We start from the raw sequence: 23,476 nt of genomic DNA, 5'->3' as shown, positions 1-23,476 counted from the left end.
CGTCACATTACCCACTAGAGCCATTCCTCTTTAAACTCGGTCGTGGGGCAAGATGGCGGCCGATTTTCCGTATTTTGACTGGGCATAGAAAATTGAAGATTTGAGCAAATAAAAAAATTTTTACGCAGAAATACTCAAAAAAAATAAGCTTACTTCGTTAAGCGAAAAAAGTTTTTTGGGTGTAGGTGCACTTTAAGTGCGGTCGCACTTTGGGTTTGCTCGCCAAGTACTTATTGTATTTACATCCCCTTTTCCACTTAGAACCGACAGTGCTTGAGGTCTGTCAATAATAAATCACACTTCTGGTTTATTTACATTGAAGCAATCTTTGGCATCAGTTTGTATATTGTAGGGTGTAAGCTACATGTAGTTCTAGTATGTGCATCTCCGTGAACAGTGCCATAGGTAGTTATTTTTCACGTCACGTGTTCTCTGCATTTTATGACTGATCGAGGGAAAATTTTGCATTTTTTTGGTTTTACTTATAGAGAACTGATTTTCTTTTTTTTCTTTTTAATTTTTATTTTCACTTTATTTTTTACACTTTTAATTAATTTTTTTTAATTATTTATTCAAACTTATTATTTTTAATTATTAGGTAATCTTTTTTTCAATTTGTCACACGACGGTTGATTGACAAATGGTCCAGTGGGACTTAAGGCTCCTTTTACAGCGCGCCTTCGTGTTTAACCATTCTTGTGAAGATGAATTAAATTTGCATGTGAGTAAAAACTTATCATCATATGAAAGGATGAGCACCAGGACTCGTTTTGAACATGAGGGCAAGGGTAATTCGGAAATGTGCTATTTGCATTACATGAATGGTTTCCATCTTCTCAGCAAACAATGATTTGTAAGGGCTGGAACTGATGGAAATCCCAAATTCTGAAGACAGAATGAGAAGCCAAGAAAGACTTGGAAATAGGAATGGAAATACCAGCATTAACAGGTACTAATTTAAGTGCCTCAAGTTGTTAGTGATTGCATAATTGAGACCTCATTCGCAGGCAATCTTCGACATGTTTTGTACAATACAGGGGATTCCTCAGTGCTAATCATTCGATCAAATATAACGCTGATAGGTTTTTGTTCTATTTTATTCCCCAAGTAAGCTAAGATATTAGAATTTTAAAGCTAATTAGGGTGTACTTTTGCTTCTCATGTCCAACTGTAGTCTGAAAATGACATTTTTGGCAACTGAAATTAGATATGTGTGACATAACTTGTTTGGCAGCGAAGCATGCAGTTATCTACAAGGGTCAATATCTATTTAAGGTATCTGGAGAATTCTCACTGATATACCGCATACGCCAGCAAGTTGGGCAAGAGTACCATATAACCCCATACGTTAATTATACATTCAAACTAGTAGACTTTGTTTTTAAAGTTTTGTCATGAAAGACAAAGAAGTAGAATGCATAATTAATGTATGGAGTTATCTGGTACTCTTTCCCTTGAGGAAAACTGTGTATGTGCACATCGTCAGGTCACGCAATGATGCGGTACGTAACGTTTCTCACGCAATTTATGGCGATGATCTTAAAGAACTATGTGTTTTTCGTCTGTGATACTGTGTTCTTTCGAAGGATAAATACCATTATCAAATGCTTCAACGTTCATGCTAGCTTGTGGCACTGACAGAAGACAGTCGCGAATTTTTTTTGTCAAATAGAAGGCTTTTCGCGATCGTGGGTAATTCGTTGAATACAACTCTAGGAACACCGCTCTATCTTAGCAACTCATTGAAAAACGCTCTAAAACTGCTTCAAAAAAGAAATTTCATTTCTCTGTGATGTAGATCAGTCTATCTGTCAACTAAACACAAAATATGCGGTTGTTCTGTTTGTTTTGTAATTGTATTCAGACCTTCTGCGGGGCAATGAAATAAGATATTACATAAGATTATGTGGTGAAAGAAACTATTGTGTTAGGGTGATGCAAATTATCCAAAATTCAGAGCAATCTAAAGTGAATAAAATCACTTTTATTTTAAAACGAAATATTTAATTTTGTCCTATTATGGTTATTAAAAATATTCAGTATATGAAGAATGGAGATGGAGACCGAATTTCATTTCATAGTATAATTCCTTATCTATGTGTAGATAACATACAAAACATTATATAGGCATTTTTAAATACAAATGCTTTACTTTGTATGAAAATTTGAAATCAACTACTATTTTACTTCAATCTCCTGTAAGATATTATCAATGCTCGCATAAAATTCATATTTACATGAAGCCATGCAACATCCTCTTCATCTTTAAAATAATTAGATAACTTTTGTACACAATATTTATGTGACTAGCATGTAATTTCTCCTGACAATATCATGCCTGAATCAAATCAGTTAAAGGAAATGATCATCAATTAAAGAAATTTTTGATTGTTAAATAAATTCTCCTTGTCAACACAGAAGAAAATGTATAGAGAATACTATAAGAATATGTATGTTGCAGGTAAAAATTAAATTCAGGTAAAAAAGTTTTAACCTAGGTTGAATTTCAGTTTCCTTTGTAATGTCTCTGAGACCTAATTATTCACAATTAAGGCTTGGAGACAAAGAGAATTGAAATTCAACCTAGGTTAAAATTTTTTTACCTGAATTTAATTTTTACCCGCAACATGTACACTGATGTTAAGGTGTAAAAAGTCAACCTTCTCAGGTTGACTTGTGTTCAGAGTGGAGAGCATTAACTTTTGTCCTTATATGATCATTCACCAACTTTGAATTTGTTGTGTTATGTTCCTCAGTATCAGGGGTGTGTAGAATGGTACATTTATTTGCTCCATGAATAATGAAAACTTTTTCTTTATTTATCCTAGTGAGGTGCAACAGAATGAAAGTGACTCTGTGCAGTTTGATGACATTTTGAAACATATTGGTGAATTTGGGCCCTGGCAAAGAGCCATTTACTTCCTTTCATGTTTTTTTGTCCTCATACCGAGTGGACTGCACACAGCTGGGGTGCCATTTATCACAGGAACACCAAAGTTTCAATGTGCAACACCAAAAGTGGAGTGTGAAGTAAACAAATGTTGCAAAAACTGTACAAAATATGCATTTATTGGACCTTATGCCTACAACAGCACAGTTACTGAGGTATTTTTCTTTGATTCTCCTTGTTGTTAGTTATGGCTAAGAGGATACAGGGTACATTACACTGACCCTTAACTCCTATTATATAGATTTAGCCAAGCCTAAAAGCGCAGCTCCCAAGTTCGTAATATTAATGATAACATAACAGATGTGCATTTGCCAAGACTCGCCTGAGACACCCCTCCCTTCGTTTTGATAGTCCCCCCATCCTACCCATGCAAACTGAAGGCACGTACGTATGTACACTCGGTCAGTCACATGACAACCAAACAAAAAGAGGTTGACCATATTCCATGGGTATGGGGCTCTGCCCCACACGTGCTTTGCATGCGTGGGAGCCCCGCTAGAAATCATCATGTAACTTCTCCCTTTAATACCCATAGATTATCCAGCAAACAGGTAATGAGACTACTCAAACTTATCAGGTAGAGGCTTTCTTGATCTATGACCAAATTCTGGGAACTAATTTACAAAGAAATTTCTGGTAGTTAGAGGGGAGAATTAACAATCAGATCTTGCAAGTTAAGGGGTGAAAGGTTTTCTGGTTCAGGCTGCACCTTGTGAGTCCTCAATATTTTGACTGCTTTGAGGAATATTGTTGTTAATAAGAATGCAGAGCATGCTAAACCTCTGTCAATTTGTTAAATATATTTTTGATTAACACAGTACCTAAGTATATTGCATGAACCAAAAATGACCATGTCAGTGTACCCTTTTTTTTCTGTCATCTCCATGTGCAGTACAACCTTATTTGTGATAGAGCTTTCATTGGTGCTAATGTACAGGCAGCATCTGGTGCAGGAATGTTGGTTGGATCATTTATCTTTGGAGCAGTCTCTGATAACTTTGGAAGACGGTCTTGTATGCTGTTGTGTTCTGTGCTAATGGTACGTTTTAGATATTTGTTTTAAGTATAGATATAGTGTTTATTTACCTTTTCCACAGCTTGTTCCCTGAATTTAGGGATTAAATGGCGTGCTTGATAAATACTTACTTGACTCGTTCTAAACTTTCTCTTTTCTTTTACTTTGCTGCACTATCCTGTCCCATTTTCCACAGCAGTTTTCCTGTTTACTAACTGAATGCACAGATCAGGTTATCCTTTATGGTGAATATTTTTGATGATAGCATGGAAATGAGTGTTGATCACAACCTTAGAAAAAGAGGCGATAAATGAGGGGGGCTTTGGGATTTCCGGTTTTGCAGTTTTGACTGTTTTTTGGTTTGGATTTTCGGTTTTTGGGCCGAAAAGGTTCGGTTTTTCGGTTTTGATGTTCAGAGCGGTTTGCGGATTTTACGTGTTTTTGCATTCGGTTTTCGGTTTTCACGAAAACTCTGATGCGGTTTTCGGTTTTTCCTTTTTGGCCCCTTAAAAGTTGAAGATGTAGCGGTTTTGTCAGGTTTGCATGCGGTTTTCGGTTTTGCTGCCTTTTTTCGTCGGATTTTCGGTTTTGGAGGTTTTTTCCTTCGGTTTTGCGGTTTTCCAGAGGCCCCAATGCCCCCCTCAAAAAGTAAAGCTTTGGAAAGAGTGAGTTGATGAATGGAGAATCTGTAAGTGAACTTAATCTTGCGACAAACTCGAGATAATGTCTTTTGTAAAGTGTTGTGTTGTTTTAACTCAACCATTCATTTTGAACCACAGTAATACATAAAGCAAATGGCGGGAAAAAATACTGCACGAGACGATTCACGTTATATAAACAACGCGAGACGTAGAAATTGTCGCATTATGTAATCGCACAATCAGATACAGTTACATCTTTGTCTCCTTTTCACACAACGACTGGATCCACTTGAAAATGAATGAACAGAAAGTTTTTCATTCCTTTTGACTTATCACTTGAGACTGCCATAAATCAATATGTGATCTATTACCTTTCTTTGTCATTCTTTTAATTTTCTCCACAATGTGAGGTAATTCTGACTATAAACAACTGTTCATACTACATGTTTATTTTACTTCAGACACTGTTCAGCCTGGGTGCCAGCTTTTCTAAATCCTTGGTCCTTTTCGCTGTCCTTCGATTTTGTACAGGAGCCTGTCTGACGGGTTTTTTCGTTGCTCATTATGTGTACATCCTGGAGCTCGTTGGTCCAACCTTCCGCACCATGTCTTCAAAGTGTTCAGGGTTCTTTTGGGCGGCCGGATCTGGTGCTATTGCTCTAATGGCCTATTATATCAGAGACTGGCGAACACTGCTCCTTGTGTCCAGCTGTCCTCCAGCTCTTTTCCTGCTTTTGTGGTTGTAAGTTTTCCATGGAGTGTCGTAAAACCAAAAGCAAAGTTATACGGCACAACAACCAATCAATATAATGAAACATGTGACAAGGCGCTAGAGTCGCTTAGGTTTACACAACTTTGCTCTATGATTGGTTAAGAAAAACACACGCCATCCTCATAACCAATAAAGTGTAAAACTGAAAAGAATCGCAACGCGGTCATTCGCGTTTTCCCGCGCTTCAAGCAGTTTGCTTGTTTTCACTTTGAGTTCTCATTAGCTAACGTAAACCTCTCTTCTAATTTGTTGCTGGGATTGCCTTGGTTTTGGCTTTTCAACTTAAAATGAAAAATGCTCCAGAAGCAAGCCAATATAAACCAGCAGGATTACTCTCGACACTTATTGAGAATTTCTCTAACTGTTTTAATACACAGCCTGCTTCGCCAGCTTACGAGGTGACCCCAATCCTGTGGTCTAATTTGCTATCTGAGTGGCTAAGACGGACCTATGTTGCCCGCTTTCGATTGCGTGGCTGCTTTGGCCATCCACCCCCCCCCCCCCCCAAAAAAAGCTAAAATTAAAACAAACAGCGATCCTAAAGAAAGATGATATTTGGTCTCTAATTCCCAGTGAGGAATCGGACCTCAGACCTGTGGACTCCGCGCTCTTGCGATCTTGTGTACTACCATTGAACCACAGAGACTCTTCGGCGAGTCAGGCCATTTCCAGATTCATATACGACACGCATCCCACATGATGCTAGGATAAAAAAAAGTTGCAAGCCTCTTGAATTATAGGCTCGGTTAGAGGGTAGCTTGGAGGTTACTACATTTGCTTGTCATCGGAGAGCCAACAAGTCAAAGTGCTATAAAGGTTCCATACACCCTTTTTATGAACATCATACCTTAGTAGCCAGGGTGAAAATTAAGCTCTTAATATGGTATTATTGCAGAATAATACCAGAGTCTGCTAGATGGCTTCTTGTTCGAGGTCGAGTAGATGAAGCTGGCCAGGTTGTGAGGAAGTTTGCGAAGAAAAACAAGATGATGTCAGATTACTTAAACAGAGCACTGGCAAAATGTAGCCAAGGGGAAATTCTTGCGCAGACAACAAAAATACGACATTCACCCCTTGACCTGTTTCGGACACCACGCATGCGTAAGAGAACTCTGGTTCTTTGGTTTTGTTGGTGAGTAATAGTTGTTCGCCATTTAGGTGGAGATGTAAATAGAGAATAAATATTACTAAGTTTTCTTTCAACGCAATATAGGAAGATTTAACGTGGCCAACGAGTAACCAGGCGTATTGCCTCTCCACTCCCTCACAGGAAGGGACGGTACTCTATAGCAGGTAACCGCACCCTCCACAATCTAGGATATAGAACCAACTGGTCGTTTTAAAATTGTCCACCTCCCAGCATTTAAATCGCTTACCCCAGACCCTCTCATTGGTACGGTGTAAACGTTCAATCGGAGAAAAACCAGTGTCTCTTTTTTCTTTATTGTGACGTAAGATAAAGATGAGATAAGATTAAAACTTTATTAACGTGTCGGGTAAATCTAGCTTGCATTTACGTAAACTGATTGTGGACACCTAACTAATAGTGAATTAACAGTTAAGAATTATGATTAAAATCCTAAATCCTATAAGTCTCTCACTGTTGGATGCTTAACTACTGCATAGTGTACAATTTTTACAATTATCTTCCATTCCAACTAGGTGTAATTTTCTGATTTTCGTTTTAAACGTATGTTAAGATTCTGAGTTTCTGACTTTCGTTTCTGATCTTGACCAGAGATTATTGCGAAGTTGTCAAGTAATGGAATGGTCAACTTGTTTTAATTTCTGCATTACTTTATTATCTAATGGCTATTGCCTCCTATGAAGGCGAAGCCATAATGTTGTCCGATTGAGTGAGCCTGGGAGTGAGTGTAGCAATAGAATTAGAAAGACCTCTTAGCCCCCAACGAAGTCTGCTGAATTTTACATCTTCGGTTGTTTAACGCTTGGTGGCGATTTCTTCGAATCGCTTCGAATGTTACACGGAATTAGCACGGGATCACACTGTTTCCCAATGCTACTTATTTTCGAGGATGGTGGGTGAAAAAAACAAAACTTTACCTTGCAGAAATGTCTTAAGAAGTGTGATCAGCGCATCATGAAAACTTACAGAATTTTTTTTATTTGAAAAGAGAGCATTTTACCGTTTGAATCAGCAAATTTTGCGTAGTAGATCCGAAGATATATAATTTTTTTCGGTTCTTATCGTAATACCACAAAAGATGACGAACATCACAAAATAATTTAAAGTGGCGTCTCCGGCACGTAATTGAAGAAATACTTTCACTTGCAGAAATATCGGAATAGGTTTTATCTGCACATCGTGGGAACGTTGAAGAAATAATTTCTTTATTCGAGGACAGTCTTTTACCGTTTCAATCAGCGATAAATCCTCAAAAGAGCCGCTAAATTTGCGAAGCAAACATTATCTTGAGTTTAACAGGTGGCTCTATTCAATGGGATGAACTATGGGATGGCGGAATATCCTACAACACGGAATGCCTTGTTGTATTACACAAACGTTTCTAAAAAATGGAGTTGCATTTTAATAAGATAATTTTTTATAATTAACTGGCAAAACTGAAATTAATAGAAGCGTAGTTTAATCGTGAGTGGAGTTTACAGGATAGACCGATAGAGGAGCAGTGAGGTTCTTGAGCCAGCCCCTACAAGTTATCGTTACTATTACTATTGTTATTGTTATTATTATTATTATTATTATTATTATTATTAATTTATGTTATTATCGTTGATATGATTATTTGTCACCATCTAATTATTGGTTGGGTGTCAATTAGTCACTCTATCCTTGAATCATTTTTCTCTTGTGGAACAGAGTACTCACAAATACGTATGATGCGACAAGGAGTAGCCATATGCAGTCTAGACTGCCTTTTTTCGTTTTTCTTCTCAGGTTGGTAGTGAATTTGATATATTACGGTTTCCTGTTCTACATATCAGACTTGCCTGGAAGTCCTTATCTTAACCTGGTCATAATATATGTTGCCATTGCTGTACCTGGAATATTCCTTTCTTGGGTGACGATACAGAAGTAAGTCTGGATCCGGTGTAATCAAGTCATTCATCATTTAAGTGTAGAGCACTTTTTCTTTTCATAACTTGAAAAGCTAAAAAAAAAAACATTTGTAATTTGAAAAGAGTAGTTTTCGCGCACTTTGTGCGTGTGTTGTGGTTAACAATTATTCGCCGAAGGCGAGGTGAATATCGTCGAATAATCCCCGAGACGAAGTCGAGGGATTATTCGACAACATTCACCGAACCTCAGGCGAATAATTGTTTTCGTATAATTTCAGAGCTGAACAACAGAGAAATTTCTAAAATCATAACATTTTAGTAACATTTATTAACGTTTTAGTTTCACATTTTATATAAACCGCGTGGAGCGGTTTATATAGCGTCATATAAGGAACCGCTCGACCAATCAGATTGCTGGAAACTCTTTGTTCAGCTCTGAAATTATACTAATTGATGTTATTAAATGTTAATGAATCGAGAATTCTTTGTCGATTTTTTCTGTCTTACTGTTTGTTAGGTTAGTGTCTCGCGCACTGTTTTCTCTGGGTTCTGTTTCATTGTTTGTTAGGTTAGTGTCTCGCGCACTGTTTTCTCTGTGTTCTGTTTCATTGTTTGTTAGGTTAGTGTCTCGCGCACTGTTTTCTCTGTGTTCTGTTTCATTGTTTGTTACGTTAGTGTCTCGTGCACTGTTTTCTCTGTGTTCTGTTTCATTGTTTGTTAGGTTAGTGTCTCGCGCACTGTTTTCTCTGTGTTCTGTTTCATTGTTTGTTACGTTAGTGTCTCGTGCACTGTTTTCTCTGTGTTCTGTTTCATTGTTTGTTACGTTAGTGTATCGCGCACTGTTTTCTCTGTATTCTGTTTCATTGTTTGTTACGTTAGTGTCTCGTGCACTGTTTTCTCTGTGTTCTGTTTCATTGTTTGTTACGTTAGTGTATCGCGCACTGTCTTCTCTGTGTTCTGTTTCATTGTTTGTTAGGTTAGTGTCTCGCGCACTGTTTTCTCTGTGTTCTGTTTCATTGTTTGTTACGTTAGTGTCTCGTGCACTGTTTTCTCTGTGTTCTGTTTCATTGTTTGTTACGTTAGTGTATCGCGCACTGTTTTCTCTGTGTTCTGTTTCATTGTTTGTGACGTTAGTGTCTCGTGCACTGTTTTCTCTGTGTTCTGTTTCATTGTTTGTTACGTTAGTGTCTCGCGCACTGTCTTCTCTGTGTTCTGTTTCATTGTTTGTTAGGTTAGTGTCTCGCGCACTGTTTTCTCTGTGTTCTGTTTCATTGTTTGTTACGTTAGTGTCTCGCGTACTGTTTTCTCTGTGTTCTGTTTCATTGTTTGTTAGGTTAGTGTCTTGCGCACTGTTTTCTCTGTGTTGTGTTTGATTGTTTGTTGCGTCAGTGTCTCGCCGCGCACTGTTTTCTCTGTGTTCTGTTTGATTGTTTGTTACATTAGTGATTTACGCATTGTCTTCTCTGTGTTCTATTTGATTGTCCGTTACGTTAGTGTCTTGCGCACTGTTTTCTCTGTGTTCTGTTTGATTGTTTGTTACATTAGTGATTTGCGCATTGTCTTCTCTGTGTTCTATTTGATTGTCCGTTACGTTAGTGTCTTGCGCACTGTTTTCTCTGTGTTCTGTTTGATTGTTTGTTACATTAGTGATTTGCGCATTGTCTTCTCTGTGTTCTATTTGATTGTCCGTTACGTTAGTGTCTTGCGCACTGTTTTCTCTGTGTTCTGTTTGATTGTTTGTTACATTAGTGATTTGCGCATTGTCTTCTCTGTGTTCTATTTGATTGTCCGTTACGTTAGTGTCTTGCGCACTGTTTTCTCTGTGTTCTGTTTGATTGTTTGTTACTTCAGTGTCTCGTGCACTGTTTCCACTGTGCCCTGTTCACCTTTTTGTTTCATTAGCGTCTCGGGCACTGTTTTCTCTCTTCTGTTTGAGTGTTGGTTACGTCAGTGTCTCGTGCACTGTTTTCTCCGTGTTCTATTTCATTGTTTGTTACGTTAGTGTCTCGCGCACTGTTTTCTCTGTGTTGTGTTTGATTGTTTGTTACCTTAGTGTCTTGTGTACTCTGTGCTCTGTTTGACTGTTTGTTAGGTAGTATCTCGCGCACTGTATCTTCTGTGTTCTGTTTGATTGTTCGTTACGTTAGTGTCTCGCGCACTGTTTTCTCTGTGTTCTGTTTGATTGTTTGTTACGTTAGTGTCTTGTGTACACTGTGCTCTGTTTACCTGTTTATTACGTTAGCGTCTCGGGCACTGTTTTCTCTCTTCTGTTTGAGTGTTGGTTACGTCAGTGTCTCGTGCACCGTTTTCTCTGCGTTCTGTTTGACTGTTTGTTACGTTAGTATCTCGCACACTACGTTACGTTAGTGTCTCGGGCACAGTTTTCTCGTTGTTCTGTGTGATTGTTTGTTATGTTAGTGTCTCATGCACTGCTTTCGTTGTGTTCTGTGTAACTGTTACGTTGATGTCTCGCTCACTGTTTGTTTTAGTCAGTTTTTTCACATTGTTACATTGTCTCGCGCCCTTATTTATTCTGAGTTGTATTTGATTGTTGTGGTACTAACCCGCGCACTGCTTGTTTTGTGTTCTCTTTTCTTTTTTCTGCTATGTCTCCAGTGTATTGTTTGTCGTGTGTTCCGCCGGTGTGTTTGTAACCTTAGTATTCCGTTGTTGTTCTAGTTTATGTTCTGTTTGTTTGTTTTGTTACCATATTCTGCTGCCCTTTGTTTGGGTTTGTGTTCAGTCTGATTATTTTCTTGTGTCCGTACATCTCGTAATCACCCTATTTTACCCATTTTATTTTCTAATAACTTAATTTTTTTTCTTTCAGATTCGGTCGTCGCATGCCGTTTTGTATTTTTATGATCACCGGTGGCGTGGCATGTCTTCTTGTTCTTATTGTACCCAAAGGTATGGTACTAACCTATGAACTGAATTTCAATTCCCGTGTGCACCGTCATAGCGTTCTCGACATTTTTACCCGCCACTTGTGTAATGCTGTATCCTTTTCAGTTAACCCTTTTCACCTCAACATCAGTATGCATATTTTCCAAACTGTTCTCCATACATTTCTTAAGGTGCTGACGAGGAGAATCTGTTTAACAATCAGGAACTTCTTAGGTTGATATTAATGTTTGATTTAGCAGCAATACTGTAAGGAAAAATTAGCTGCTAGTTTGCACTGTTATGGTACCTTATTTTATGGCTGTGTCTCACAAGGACTGGGAACTACCGAATTCACGAATTTGATTGGCTGAAATCAATATTGAAAGCGGTCTAGATTTTCCCATCTAGACCGGCATCAAGACCGGTCTAGAAAAAAAAGGTACAAAGAATTTAAAAAATTGGCATATAAGACACAGCCATATAATAAACATCTTATTAACCGAGCTAGGTCGGTCTGTATGGGAGAATCTTGACCTCGGTCGTTGGTACAGACCTCACAGCGTTCGGTCTGTACTGGCGACCTCGGTCAAGATTCTCCCATACAGACCGACCTAGCTCGGTTAATAAGAACTAATTACTACACTATGAAGATAGAAAATTTACGCCTTGTACCTTCCAAGAGCCTTGCTGACTATAGAAATGGATACACCTAATAGTTCGGACGATTGACACAAGATAAAGAAATTGTTTGTCGGAAGAGGGCTTATGTGATAAAAGGATTGGGGAAGAGTAAGATCTCGTACGGGTTAGGTTACAAAGGATGAAGTTAAAAGAGACGGAGGAATAATAGCGATGTGAGTTTCAGTTGAAATTTATTGTATCATGAAAAGTGAAAGCTTATTATTTCTTTTCTTTCCTGTGACTCACGTATTTTTCCTTTATTTACAGACGAAGAACGTTTTATCAGAATCCTCACATTTATTGGACGCGGCCTTGTTACCATGTCATTTGCAATCTTATATCTGTATAGCAGTGAATTGTACCCTACTTCCATCAGGTGAGACATAAAAACCGATTTTTTTTTATTTTGATAAAATACTTGAAGATGGTAGCAGGATCTGTATGAAATAAGAGAGAGAGAGAGAGAGAGAGAGAGAAGAAAAAGTATTCAGCAAATCTAACCTTTTTTAATTACTCTTAATAGAAACCTTCCTGTTGGGATCTGTTCAACCATTGCTCGTCTTGGTTTTATTTTGGCCTCTTATATTGTTATGCTGGTAAGTACTATGTACTTATGGACTACGTTAGGGGGCCGGATATCAAGAGCAAAATTTCATTCATTTGATGCACTGGCAAAGTCCAGATAATGAACTCTGGTCTCATGATGAATCTATTAGCAATTGAATTTTAACTCAATTGCATCAAAGTGTAGTTTGTATTTTTCGTCCCTCAGTCGCAGTTACCGGGACTTAGTGTTATTTTTCCGATGGTCGTCTTTGGAGTGTTAGCTCTAACCGCTGGCCTAGTAATACTGTGCCTTCCAGAGACTCTCAACTCAAACATGTGTCAGACGCTTGAGGAAACAAATCGAGCAACAGAATATTATGGGTTTATATGGATGGAGAGACGCGTTAATAATCCGTTTTCGTTTTCAAGGTGAGACAGCGGTTTGGTTAGGGACTGGTGATTAATTATCGCCCAGGAGGGGAGGGGGATCAAAGGATTTTTATGGGGGGGGGGTGGAAATCACATGGTTCTCAAAGGGAAAAGAGGGGGGGTCAGGCGTCGCTAATAGATTATAAGGGGAGGACTTTGGAACATTGACTGCTAATGAAGGAGGGATCATTAGGATAATACAGAGCCTTAGTGGGGGGGTGAGGTAGATGTTATTGTGACGACCAAAAACACGCGTATACTCAATGAGGGAGAAGTGCGAAAAAAAGAGAAAGAATTCTAAGTGGCGTTTATTCTGTTTTGACCCAGGTCCTCAAGCGCTGCACACGTGCGTGTTTCAACCAACGAGGGGGCTCAAGAAGAGGACGACAGCGATGTTTACAGTAACACCGTGGACAATGCTCCATTGATTACTTGACAGATCACAGTCATTGTTAAATTTTCATCATATTTACATTTAAAGAAAGAAAATCGTTTATAACATTGGTAAAGAAATTGCACAGTTTTTTGTAATTCAAGGTAGCCTTTTCCAGGCCTTCAGCGGTTATCGGCATGCGAGCAGGGAGGCTAGGGAGAGAAAGGCTCTCTTACTCTGTTCGCACTGTCAACAACGCAGAATTTGGAACAAGCTATCAATTTCTATGGTCATTCTGTGATTTCGATGCGATCAAGAGCAAAATTAGACGATTTGGGAATAAATCGCTTTCTTGAAAGCCAATCAAATTGCTAAGGTCACCATAGAGTTATGAATGAATAATTAGTGATGAAGCCGAGAGACGTTAGTGTAAAAGGTTTGAATGAAGTATTTAATATTACAATCTCTACAGTTCGTCCAACGCATTTAGCTAAATATGTGAAATTACATGCAATATTAAGTAGTGGTCTATTGTTTCCCTATTCATGGTTTATTTCTTAGCCAAAAAGAGGACCTCCCGGACATTTCATAGCACTTCAAAAAATGCTTGATTCACTGTAGATTGTGACAAGTATCAAAGTCACAGCTCTTTCAAGGAACAATAAAATCACCTCTGAATACTAAAATAAAAAGAATTGTTAATGAGCTAGAAAGGGATATTGAAATAGGTTCAGCACGAGGAACCCAAACGCTAATTAACCAAATTATATTGGTTAAGTACTCATGGCATCTCTGGCAAAATAAGGATTTCCCGGACAATTAAAAGAGCATTAAAAAAAAATCGATAAGCTGCTTACCGTATGCAAGTTTCAGAGTCACAGCCCTTTTATGGGACAAGATAATCCCCTCTGAATATTGAAACAAAAGAAATTCGTTAGTAAGCAAAAGCCGCCTCTTGATCTGGGTGTCGAACAAAGTCCCCAAAAGCTCATTAACCGATTTCTGTTGTTCAGATATTCATGGCCTAATATCTCCGTCAAAATGAGGACTTCCCGAACAATTAATAGTGCTTTAGAAAAGAGTGTGATTAGTTGCCAGTTGTAGGCAAGTTTCAAAGTTACAGCTCTTTTGTGGAACGAGAAAATCCCTTCGGAATATTGAGACAAAAGCAATTCGTTAATGAGCAAAAAAGACCTTGATCTAGGTATAGCACAAAGTCCCTAAAAGCTCATTAACCAATTTTTGTTTAAATATTCATGGCTTAATATCTATGACAAAATGAGGACTTCACAAACAATTAAGAGTGCGTTAGAGTGGGATTACTTGCCAATTGTATGCAAGTTTCAAAGTTACAGCTCTTTTGTGGAACAAGAAAATCCCTTCTGAATATTGAAACGAAAGAAATTTGTTAACGAACGAAAAAGGCCTCTTGATCCAGGTATATCACAAAGTCCACAAAAGCTCACTAACCGATTTCTGTTTAAATATTTGTGGCATAATATCTCTGACAAAATGAGGATTTCCCAAACAATTATTAGTGCGTCAGAAAGAGTGTGATTACTTGCCAATTGTATGCAAGTTTCAAAGTTACAGCTCTTTCATGGAACGAGAAAAGCCCTTCTGAATATTGAAACAAAAGAAATTCGTTAATGAGCAAAAAGGGCCTCTTGATCTGGGTGTAGCTTGCATAAGGTCCCTAAAAGCTCATTTACCGATTTCTATTGTTTTAATATCTATGACAAAATGAGGACTTCCCAAACAATTATTAGTGCGGTAGAAAGAGTGTGATTACTTGCCAATTGTATGCAAGTTTCAAAGTTACAGCTCTTTTGTAGAACGAGAAACTCCCTTGTCAACATTGAAACAAAAGAAATTTGTTAATGAGCAAAAAAGGCCTCTCTGATCTAGGTGTTGCTAAAAGTCCCCAAAAGCTCATAAACCGATTTCTATTGTTTAATTATTCATGGCGTAATATCTCCGTCAAAATGAGGACTTCACAAACAATTAATAGTGCGTCAGAAAGAGAGTGATTACTTGCCAATTGTATGCAAGTTTCAAAGTCACAGCTCTTTATGGAACGAGAAAAACCCTTCTGAATCTTGAACCTAAAGAAATTCGTTAATGAGCAAAAAAGACCTCTTGATCTGAGTGTAGCACAAAGTCCCCAAAAGCTCATAAACCGATTTCTATTGTTTAAACATTCATGGCTCAATATCTCCGTCAAAATGAGGACTTCCCGAACAATTAATGGTGCGTTAGAAAGAGTGGGATAACTTGCCAATTGTATGCAAGTTTCAAAGTCACAGCTCTTTTATGGAACGAGAAAAACCCTTCTGAATCTTGAAACTAAAGAAATTCGTTAATGAGCAAAAAAGACCTCTTGATGTTAGTATAGCACAAACTCCCTAAAAGCTCATTAACCAATTTCTATTGTTTAAATATTCATGGCTTAATATTTATGACAAAATGAGGACTTCACAAACAGTTAAGAGTGCGTTAGAAAGAGTGTGATTACTTGCCAATTGTATGCAAGTTTTAAAGTCACAGCCCTTTTATGGAACAAGAAAAACCCTTCTAAATCCTGAAACTAGAGAAATTCGTTAATGAGCAAAAAGGGCTTCTCGATCTGGATGTAGCACAAAGTCCCAAAAGCTCACCAACCGATTTCTATTGTTTAAATATTCATGGCTTAATATCTCTGTCAAAATGAGGACTTCCCAAACAATTAATAGTGCGTTAGAAAGAGTGTGATTACTTGCCAATTGTATGCAAGTTTCAAAGTTACAGCCCTCTTGTAGAACGAGAAAATCCTTTCTGAATATTGAAACAAAAGAAACTTATTAATAAGCAAGTAGCACGAGGTCCCCAAGAGCTCAATAACCAAATTCCTATTGTTTAAATATTCATGAACCAATATCTCTAGCAAAATGAGGATTTCCCAGACAATAAACAGTGCATTAGGAGCTTGATGATCTGTCGATTGTGAACAAGTTTAAAAAGTCGCGGCTCTTTTTTAAGGGGCTTTTGAAGATTCGAACAAAAGAAGAAAAGCAATCTTGGAAGAAAAGAAAAATAAACCATTTGAGCGAGGCTTCCCCAATTTCTCCTCTTAGACAAAATAAGACTTTTTCAGACAAACGGCGCGCTACAAAGCGCTTGATAAGGTGTCACTGGTATACAAGTTTTAAAGTCCCAGCTTTATTGTGAAAATCGTGAGACAAGAACTCCACCTCCCCATCCCTAAAACAAATAAATGTACAGGGCAAATATGAAGGTGGGAATTATACAAACAAAAAATGTTAATGGAGTGGGGTGGGGAAGTTCACGTATCCACCTTCTTTTCTTCTGAAAGTGGCCCGTTTAGCATTAGGCAAGTTATGACATGTATAGGTTTTACCGTTTTATTTTACTAGTTTCTCACCGTGACAGATAGTTTATTTTCTTCAGATATTTAACCAGGAAAAAACATTGAAACAATCTTTAAAGGGTGTTTAGGTCAAATCGGGCTTTATGATGTAAATGTTTAAAAAGGTGGGTAGAGAAATGGAAATGAAGTTCAAAACGAAGTGTACTTACTCAAACTTGGTAAACCCATCTATTAGACTGGGAAGGACACACCGTCATAACCAAAAACAAAGTAAATACATCAGGGTCCAGGGTGCAGATAACGCGAACCAACAGGTAAATCGCTATACAGTGTGTGAACAAAACGTCTCATACCCAGACCTTCACGGACAAGCGGTGGGAAGCAGTCCCATTTCATTTAGCTGCTATTTCATTTTAGTTGAAGTTACACCGCGTGACTTGGCTACGAGATTAAACAAAAAGTACAATGCTATATACTGGATAGAGATTTATCTCGAGGATAGCGTTCTCCACCCTTTGAACAACCGGGGCCAGAAAAAGTAACTAAAACAGAGGTAAATCCTATTTGAGGGTAATCCATCCTGTTTTACGAAGCACCGTTCCTTCCATTTTTCATTTTCTTTACAACTTATGAGCAATAAGATTTCCTTGGCCTGCAGCACTCAGAAACCATAACCCGCAAAACTGAGCCCACGATGTGGTCCACTACACAGCAACGTTGTTAGGCAATATAAATCCCATAATACTTTCCAATTCATCCATAAGTAGTAGTAGACCGCAATACAGAGAGCTGGTGGCCCGTGGGTGTTTTCACTGTTTTCCGTGGCCAAGAGAAGGTTTTTCTAGTCATAAATAAAGTTTAATCAGTTCATCACTGACAGCAGAAGGCGTTAGAACTCCAAGATCTGTGAACAGCAAGGTGATGTAAGATGGCGGAGTGTAGTCCACTACTGGCTGACCATCCTCACTGGAAGAACTCCCTGAATACTAAAACAACAAAACCAACCACATCACTAAAAAGGGGGACATAATTAAGCAATCTAGGGCGTGTCACACCATACAACGTATCGGAAAACTTGTCCAATAATGGTGCAACCAAATTTCGAGAGAAACTGAGAGCATAGTTAGAGCATAGTTAGTGCCCAACCCGGCCGGACCAACACTCAGGGTCTTAAAATAATTGAGAAGAATATGCTAACTTTCTATAACATCAAGAAATGGTTAGATATTCTAGTCTTCTCGGATAGGGACGAATAAATGGAGGTCCCGTCTCCTGCAGGGTTAGGGGCAGGAGACGTTAATTTTCCACGCACGAGATTACTGTGTGATGGATGTCCTCCCCTGGGGTGGGATGGGTGGGTAACAGGACCCCCGTTGTTATCAGTGTTTACTACAGTGAAGGGGCTATCCTGTATAAATATAGATGTCTTCTCTACTCTACTCTACTACTTAAGCCTCGAAACCGACTGTGTACCCCAAGCTCACTCTTTTTGCACCCAAACGCTCTCTTTTCTCTGTTGGATCCATTATTTGTGAGGCACCCTTCTAGATCGTCAGTTCACTTGTCTCTATATAACTACCAAGGATCATCCTATTATCTTTACGGAAGTTTGACTTAGGAAATTTCACTAGCCGGTAATTTTTTTCCCCAAAACGCTGAGAGGATTTGCTTAAATTCGTTTTATCTCCTCTAACAGAAAAAGAGATCATTATAAAGAGATACGCGAGTCCAACGCAATCATAGAAGTCACTGTATTCTAAAAACAAAGCGCTTACCTTAAAGTGGTTCGGTACGTCTTCTTGATTAAGTGGATATAGTCGAACGAATTTGAAACTCTCCGCCACTACATAGAATGGTTTATTGACTGCTTTGGTCATAACAGCCATCTGATATGTGCCAACCTGTCAATACATACTTCTTCATTCAATACGCTACAAGCATCAGGAAACTGCTACGAGAGCGGAACGAGCGACCGACGAAACGAACAAACGAACTATGATTTATCGACTGATCGATAAATGTACACTACACGTATGTACGCGCGAGTGCATGAACGCTTTCATATACCCACGCACGAAAGAACGAACGCAGCCAGATTTTGGTAATGTTACAACCGCCAAACGCAAGCTGAAAACTTAAGACTAGGCCAGATATGAATTTTAACTGATTGATTCCAGTCAAATTTGAAATTGATGGCTTGATTTACTCCAATTTGTAAGCAAAAGAGAAGATTTGGATCAACGCCATTATCCGAGCAACTGCTCACCCACCCCTCCCCTGACCCCTAACTTGTTATCAGTTGACTGTTGCTGGAAGATCTCATAATCCACTTAGCAACTCAATACTCACTTTATTAATGATTCCACCACTCTCTACCACTCCCTCCGCGCCGACAAGGACCAAATCAACTTTTTCCATCATGTAACTAAAAATCAAACCGAATTAACACATTGTACATTAAAATACCAAGTAAGGGATAGACTGAGAGAACGAAACATTCGAAAAGACAATATAAGGAAAATACTTCATAAATGAAGAGCTTACCAACAGTGAGCTTGATCAGGTGAGGGGGAGTGGGGAGGTGTACAGCCTTATACAAGCTACATTATAGAACATTAGTGAGGAGGTTTACAGCCTTATGCAAGCTGCGAATACATTATAGAACATTAGGGGGAGGGGTGGGGAGGTGTACAGCCTTATGTAAGCTACATTATAAAACATTGTAGTTTGTGAGGCCTTCCAAATTGTTGTAAGGGGGGGAGTATGTTTTGTGCACCTTTGCTGGCTGTCGGGTAAAACTATTACAATATTCAAAAAGACTGTTGCCAGTCTGAAGAAGCAATTATAATTAATTGTTTGCCAAAGGTGAGGTGAATATCGTCGAATAATCCCCAAGATAAAGTCAAGGGGATTATTTGACAATATTCACCGAACCTGAGTCATATAATTGTTTTAGTATAATTTCAGGGCTGAACAACAGAGAAATTTCTAAAATCATAACATTTAAGTTTAACACTTTATATAAACTGCGCGGAGCGGTTTATATAGCGTCCTATAAGGAACCGCTAGACCAATCAGATTGCTGGAAACTCTTTGCTCAGCTCTGAAATTATACTAATACATGATATAAAATATTGATTTTGCGGTTATACTTAAATTTGAACAGAGAAAATTTTTCATACAAAAACACTACATGTAAGTTTGCATCCCATATTGAGTGAAGTAAATCACCTGCTTTCCTACTCCCAATAAAAAAAACATTGTTAAAAAACTTAAAATCAGCCAGAACATACAAGCAGATCTTTTATGCAGACATATGTTGCCACTGTTCTTTGGAATGTTCTTGGAAAGGTTTATGGTCATATACCTGAGCTACATCTGGCAAGCACTTACCCAACTGCTGCATCTAGAATCACTGTGGAGGGTATTCCAAACTGTTTTAATTGATCATGCATTCCATACCTGAAAGACAAAGATTTCCTTTAAAATAAATAGAAGATATATGAACAAAACCAAAAACAGAGTGACCAATTTTTTATATTAAATTGCAGAGAGGATATTCACATTGGTTCTGTAATGGTTCCAGTATCCTTCACCAGTCAAGGCAATAAGAAGTAATGGCTCTACAGTTACCAAAATTACCACATACAGGCCCACTTGAATGTAAAGGGTAAGTCTGTATTTGAGGCATGTAGCAATCAACCAGGTTTCCTTGACATGAAGCCACCAGGAGTATAACTACTCCCCCCTGGAAGGGATGCTGGTACATCTTAAGGTTACCCCCCCCCCCCTGCAGCTTTTCACTGGTGCCCTTTCCTTTGTGAAGAGAGGCACTGTGAGAGAAAAGCTTTGGCCCAAAACCAAAACATATTGACCCGACCAGAACCCAGACCTCTCAAGCCCAAGTCCAGTGCTCTAAACATTAGCCAGCGCATCTTCCACAGGTCCTGCTTAGAGAACTTACCACTTTTATTTAGCTTCCAGACAAGGGCTTTGATCAATACTAAATGATGGCCAAAATACAAGTCATTATTTTTCCTATGAATTGTTTGTTCAAAATGGAAACTTCATACTTCCAAGTCCAATGTTCACCACAAAGACTCTGGGCAATCTCAACAAGGTTAATGGCAGTCACTAAAACACTACGGTCTTCAAACTGTTGGTCACTTAAGACCTGCAACAATTCCAAGACTACTTAACGGTATATATTAAAAATCATTGCAAACTACACTTTATTTGACCTACCCTGATTTATCTGGAGCTGACTCTGTCACAAAAACATTAAAGCGCTTTTTCTGTTCAGTGGCCATTTTCAAAATTTCCAACACAACTCTGGATCGGGAATGAGTAAGGATTGTCTGAAAGAGTTAAAGATCGTGCAATCACACACTTTGAATTAAATCACTGAAAACAAAAACAGTTTTATGGTTTGGAGCATTAGTGAGGAGTGGAGACATTGAATCCAGTGGCACAGATCTAGGCCTTGAGCTAAGGTGGTGGCCCATTTTTTTGTGTGTGTGTACACCTGCCTGCTTTTTTTCCTTTTGTGATTTTTATTTTAGCCAAAATAAGGGGGGCCTGGGCCCCCTTGCCCCTCCCCTAGATCCACCACTGAAGTAAGTACTTTACTGACCATGCTATAAGTTATGTATCTCAGAAAAACTGTGTTAGATAGCAAAAGTAATCCCCAGTGTTGTTTTGTTATTGTCAAAAAAAGATGTACAAGGTGAAATTAATATAATATGATGCTTACAGCCCCATCTTTAATAAATGCATCACAAAGTTTGGCAATTCTCTTCCTGGCTGAAGCAGCTCTTTTCAGGTACAGCTGACCTGGTTAAAAGAAAAAAAAATCAAACTAATCCTCATTGTAGTAGCTGATGCAAATGCATTTGCAATTATATTAAAAAAAATCATTGAAGACCAGGGAAGTAGAAATCCTTTCTTATTTATGAGACATCACCTCTTTCAACCAGAACTCTTTTACATTCTTCAAAGTCCTTATGAAGAAAAAAAGAGAACAAAATACCTTAAGTTAAAGGTACTCTCAAAGAGGATTTTTTTTCTATAAAACACAAGAAAGCAGGAATTCATGTGCGCTAGGAACTTCATTCTCTTTTATGGTAACAAATTGTAAATTCAAAGATTATTTTTGATAATCAATCAATGATTTGCTGCACCAGTGGAGGTTCTCTTCATCATTGATGAAACCTTGACTGAAGAAAAAACACTTACGGGGTTATCCAAAGAGGCAAGAGTAATAAATCTGAGAAAGAGTTCACATCCTGAGGATATGGAAGCTACTGAGCCTTCTGTTTTGGTCAAAACTTTGATGACTTGTTGGAGATTATCTCTGAGTTCAGATAATGTTTCAGCTGGGATGAAATAAAATTAAGTGACAATGAGAAAAAAACAAACATACCCATTTCTACCAAGGCCTCATGGAAATAGGACTTGTGTTCAATTTTGGAAGTTATGCTGTCAGTAGTCAGAACTAAGCGCAGAGTCAAATTCCCACTCCATGGGGAGGGGAGGTGTGTGAACAAATACTAAGGGTACAGGGTATGCTTACAGGCTGCTTTTAATTGTTTGATTCAGTTTTAGGAAGAGGAAAAAAGATTGTAAAGAAGTTATTAATCTTTTGAAGAAACAACAAACCAGGATACTGAAAACTGACAAGTTAAAAAGGTTACATTCCCCAACATCACATTCTTAAGCTTTGAGAAAAAAAATTGACTTACACTTTACAGTGGTGAAGTAATTACTTGTTATTCAGTAGTTTTGGAAATGTGGCCAACAGAAAACAAAATCCACAAAGTCCACATTAACATGAAGTTGTTGTATATCCCAGTTAGTTTGTGGACAGCCTGTTGGCTGCACATGCATTGTAGTCATAGCATTGATCTAGGAGCTACCAAGAACCAATCCAGTGAGTAATGAGATGGAGAACTGGAACCCGGGATCACCAGTTCATGAGTCTAGCACCCTCACATAACCATGTTGCCTTGCTGTCTCCACAGGAGCTACTTATATATCCCTTTGACTCCCTAGATCTAAGTAGAAATTCTCCCGGCTGATTGCCATATCTCCTTGTGAATTAGACAGGAGAACTTGGTCCTACATCATGATAACACCCATAGGCCAATAAGCTTATCTGATATTACATCCTACAGTGTGCAAACTAACATTTTGGAATTACAGAGAGAAATTACACGATAACATCAGCTGATGTGACAAGGAATAAATAAAATTTCGGCGAAGCTTTTACCCCCCCCCCCCTCCCGCTCTCATTCCTTTTCTCAATTGAAGAGGCGTACTCATTAAATGGGATAGTAAACTTTAAAACGTCTTACCTGAATTTTGATTCATAAATTCCAAAAGAGTTTGTATAGCGGCAACAGCCGTCGACATGCCTGGGTCGTCCACCATACATTTTTTGAAGAATGCTACAGCCTCTGAGATTCAAAACCGAATTAAAAATATCAACTACAATCAAGTTAAAGTCGTGGAAAATTTTAGTCATGAAGTTTACCTATACCTTCGTTGTCCATCTTGTCTCTATTTAGTAAATACTTCATGTATGCAAAATAGTGTATTACGAGTACCTTTTCAAAAGTAGTGCCGCTGGTCAGTCAATGGCCTACTCAAGTACAAATTAAAATGTTTAATACTTTATTAACGACAAGAGCAAAAATGATAATAATAATAGTAATAATAATAATAATAATAATGATGATGATGATGATGATGATGATGGTGATAATAATAGATATAATA

General features: G+C 38.2%; 3 protein-coding genes across 8 annotated transcripts in view; 1 reads left to right on the top strand and 2 right to left on the bottom strand.

Moving 5' to 3' along the window:
- The window catches only part of LOC148718255 (organic cation transporter protein-like), a 59,413-nt gene that overhangs the window by 17,598 nt on the left and 18,339 nt on the right, over nt 1–23,476 (bottom strand). The window lies entirely within an intron of this gene.
- On the top strand, nt 635–14,206 carry LOC111341042 (organic cation transporter protein). 6 transcript variants are annotated; one of them, XM_088744105.1, is made up of 12 exons: nt 644–721; nt 841–949; nt 2,829–3,105; nt 3,843–3,989; nt 5,068–5,348; nt 6,274–6,510; nt 8,296–8,433; nt 11,248–11,327; nt 12,252–12,360; nt 12,508–12,580; nt 12,736–12,959; nt 13,287–14,206. In XM_088744105.1, the coding sequence occupies exons 2-12, from the start codon at nt 870–872 to the stop codon at nt 13,393–13,395; spliced, it is 1,755 nt and encodes a 584-aa protein (XP_088600231.1). In that variant the 5' UTR covers nt 644–721; nt 841–869; the 3' UTR covers nt 13,396–14,206. The 6 variants fall into 6 exon arrangements, with proteins under 6 accessions (XP_088600233.1, XP_088600232.1, XP_088600230.1 ...); XM_088744107.1 differs by having other exon boundaries at nt 635–949; nt 3,888–3,989; XM_088744106.1 differs by having other exon boundaries at nt 635–949; nt 12,757–12,959.
- Nucleotides 16,720–23,292, bottom strand: LOC111341022 (translation initiation factor eIF2B subunit alpha). Its single transcript, XM_088744122.1, has 10 exons — nt 23,238–23,292; nt 23,053–23,154; nt 21,935–22,074; nt 21,663–21,699; nt 21,453–21,532; nt 20,945–21,057; nt 20,093–20,161; nt 19,049–19,124; nt 18,475–18,600; nt 16,720–17,685 (listed from the first exon to the last, which is right to left on the bottom strand). Exons 1-10 carry the CDS (start codon nt 23,275–23,277, stop codon nt 17,545–17,547), a joined length of 924 nt encoding a protein of 307 aa, XP_088600248.1. The 5' UTR covers nt 23,278–23,292; the 3' UTR covers nt 16,720–17,544.

Source organism: Stylophora pistillata, chromosome 13, assembly GCF_964205215.1.
Source record: "Stylophora pistillata chromosome 13, jaStyPist1.2, whole genome shotgun sequence".
Taxonomy (NCBI): domain Eukaryota; kingdom Metazoa; phylum Cnidaria; class Anthozoa; order Scleractinia; family Pocilloporidae; genus Stylophora; species Stylophora pistillata.
This window is presented reverse-complemented; position numbering and strand designations above follow the sequence as displayed.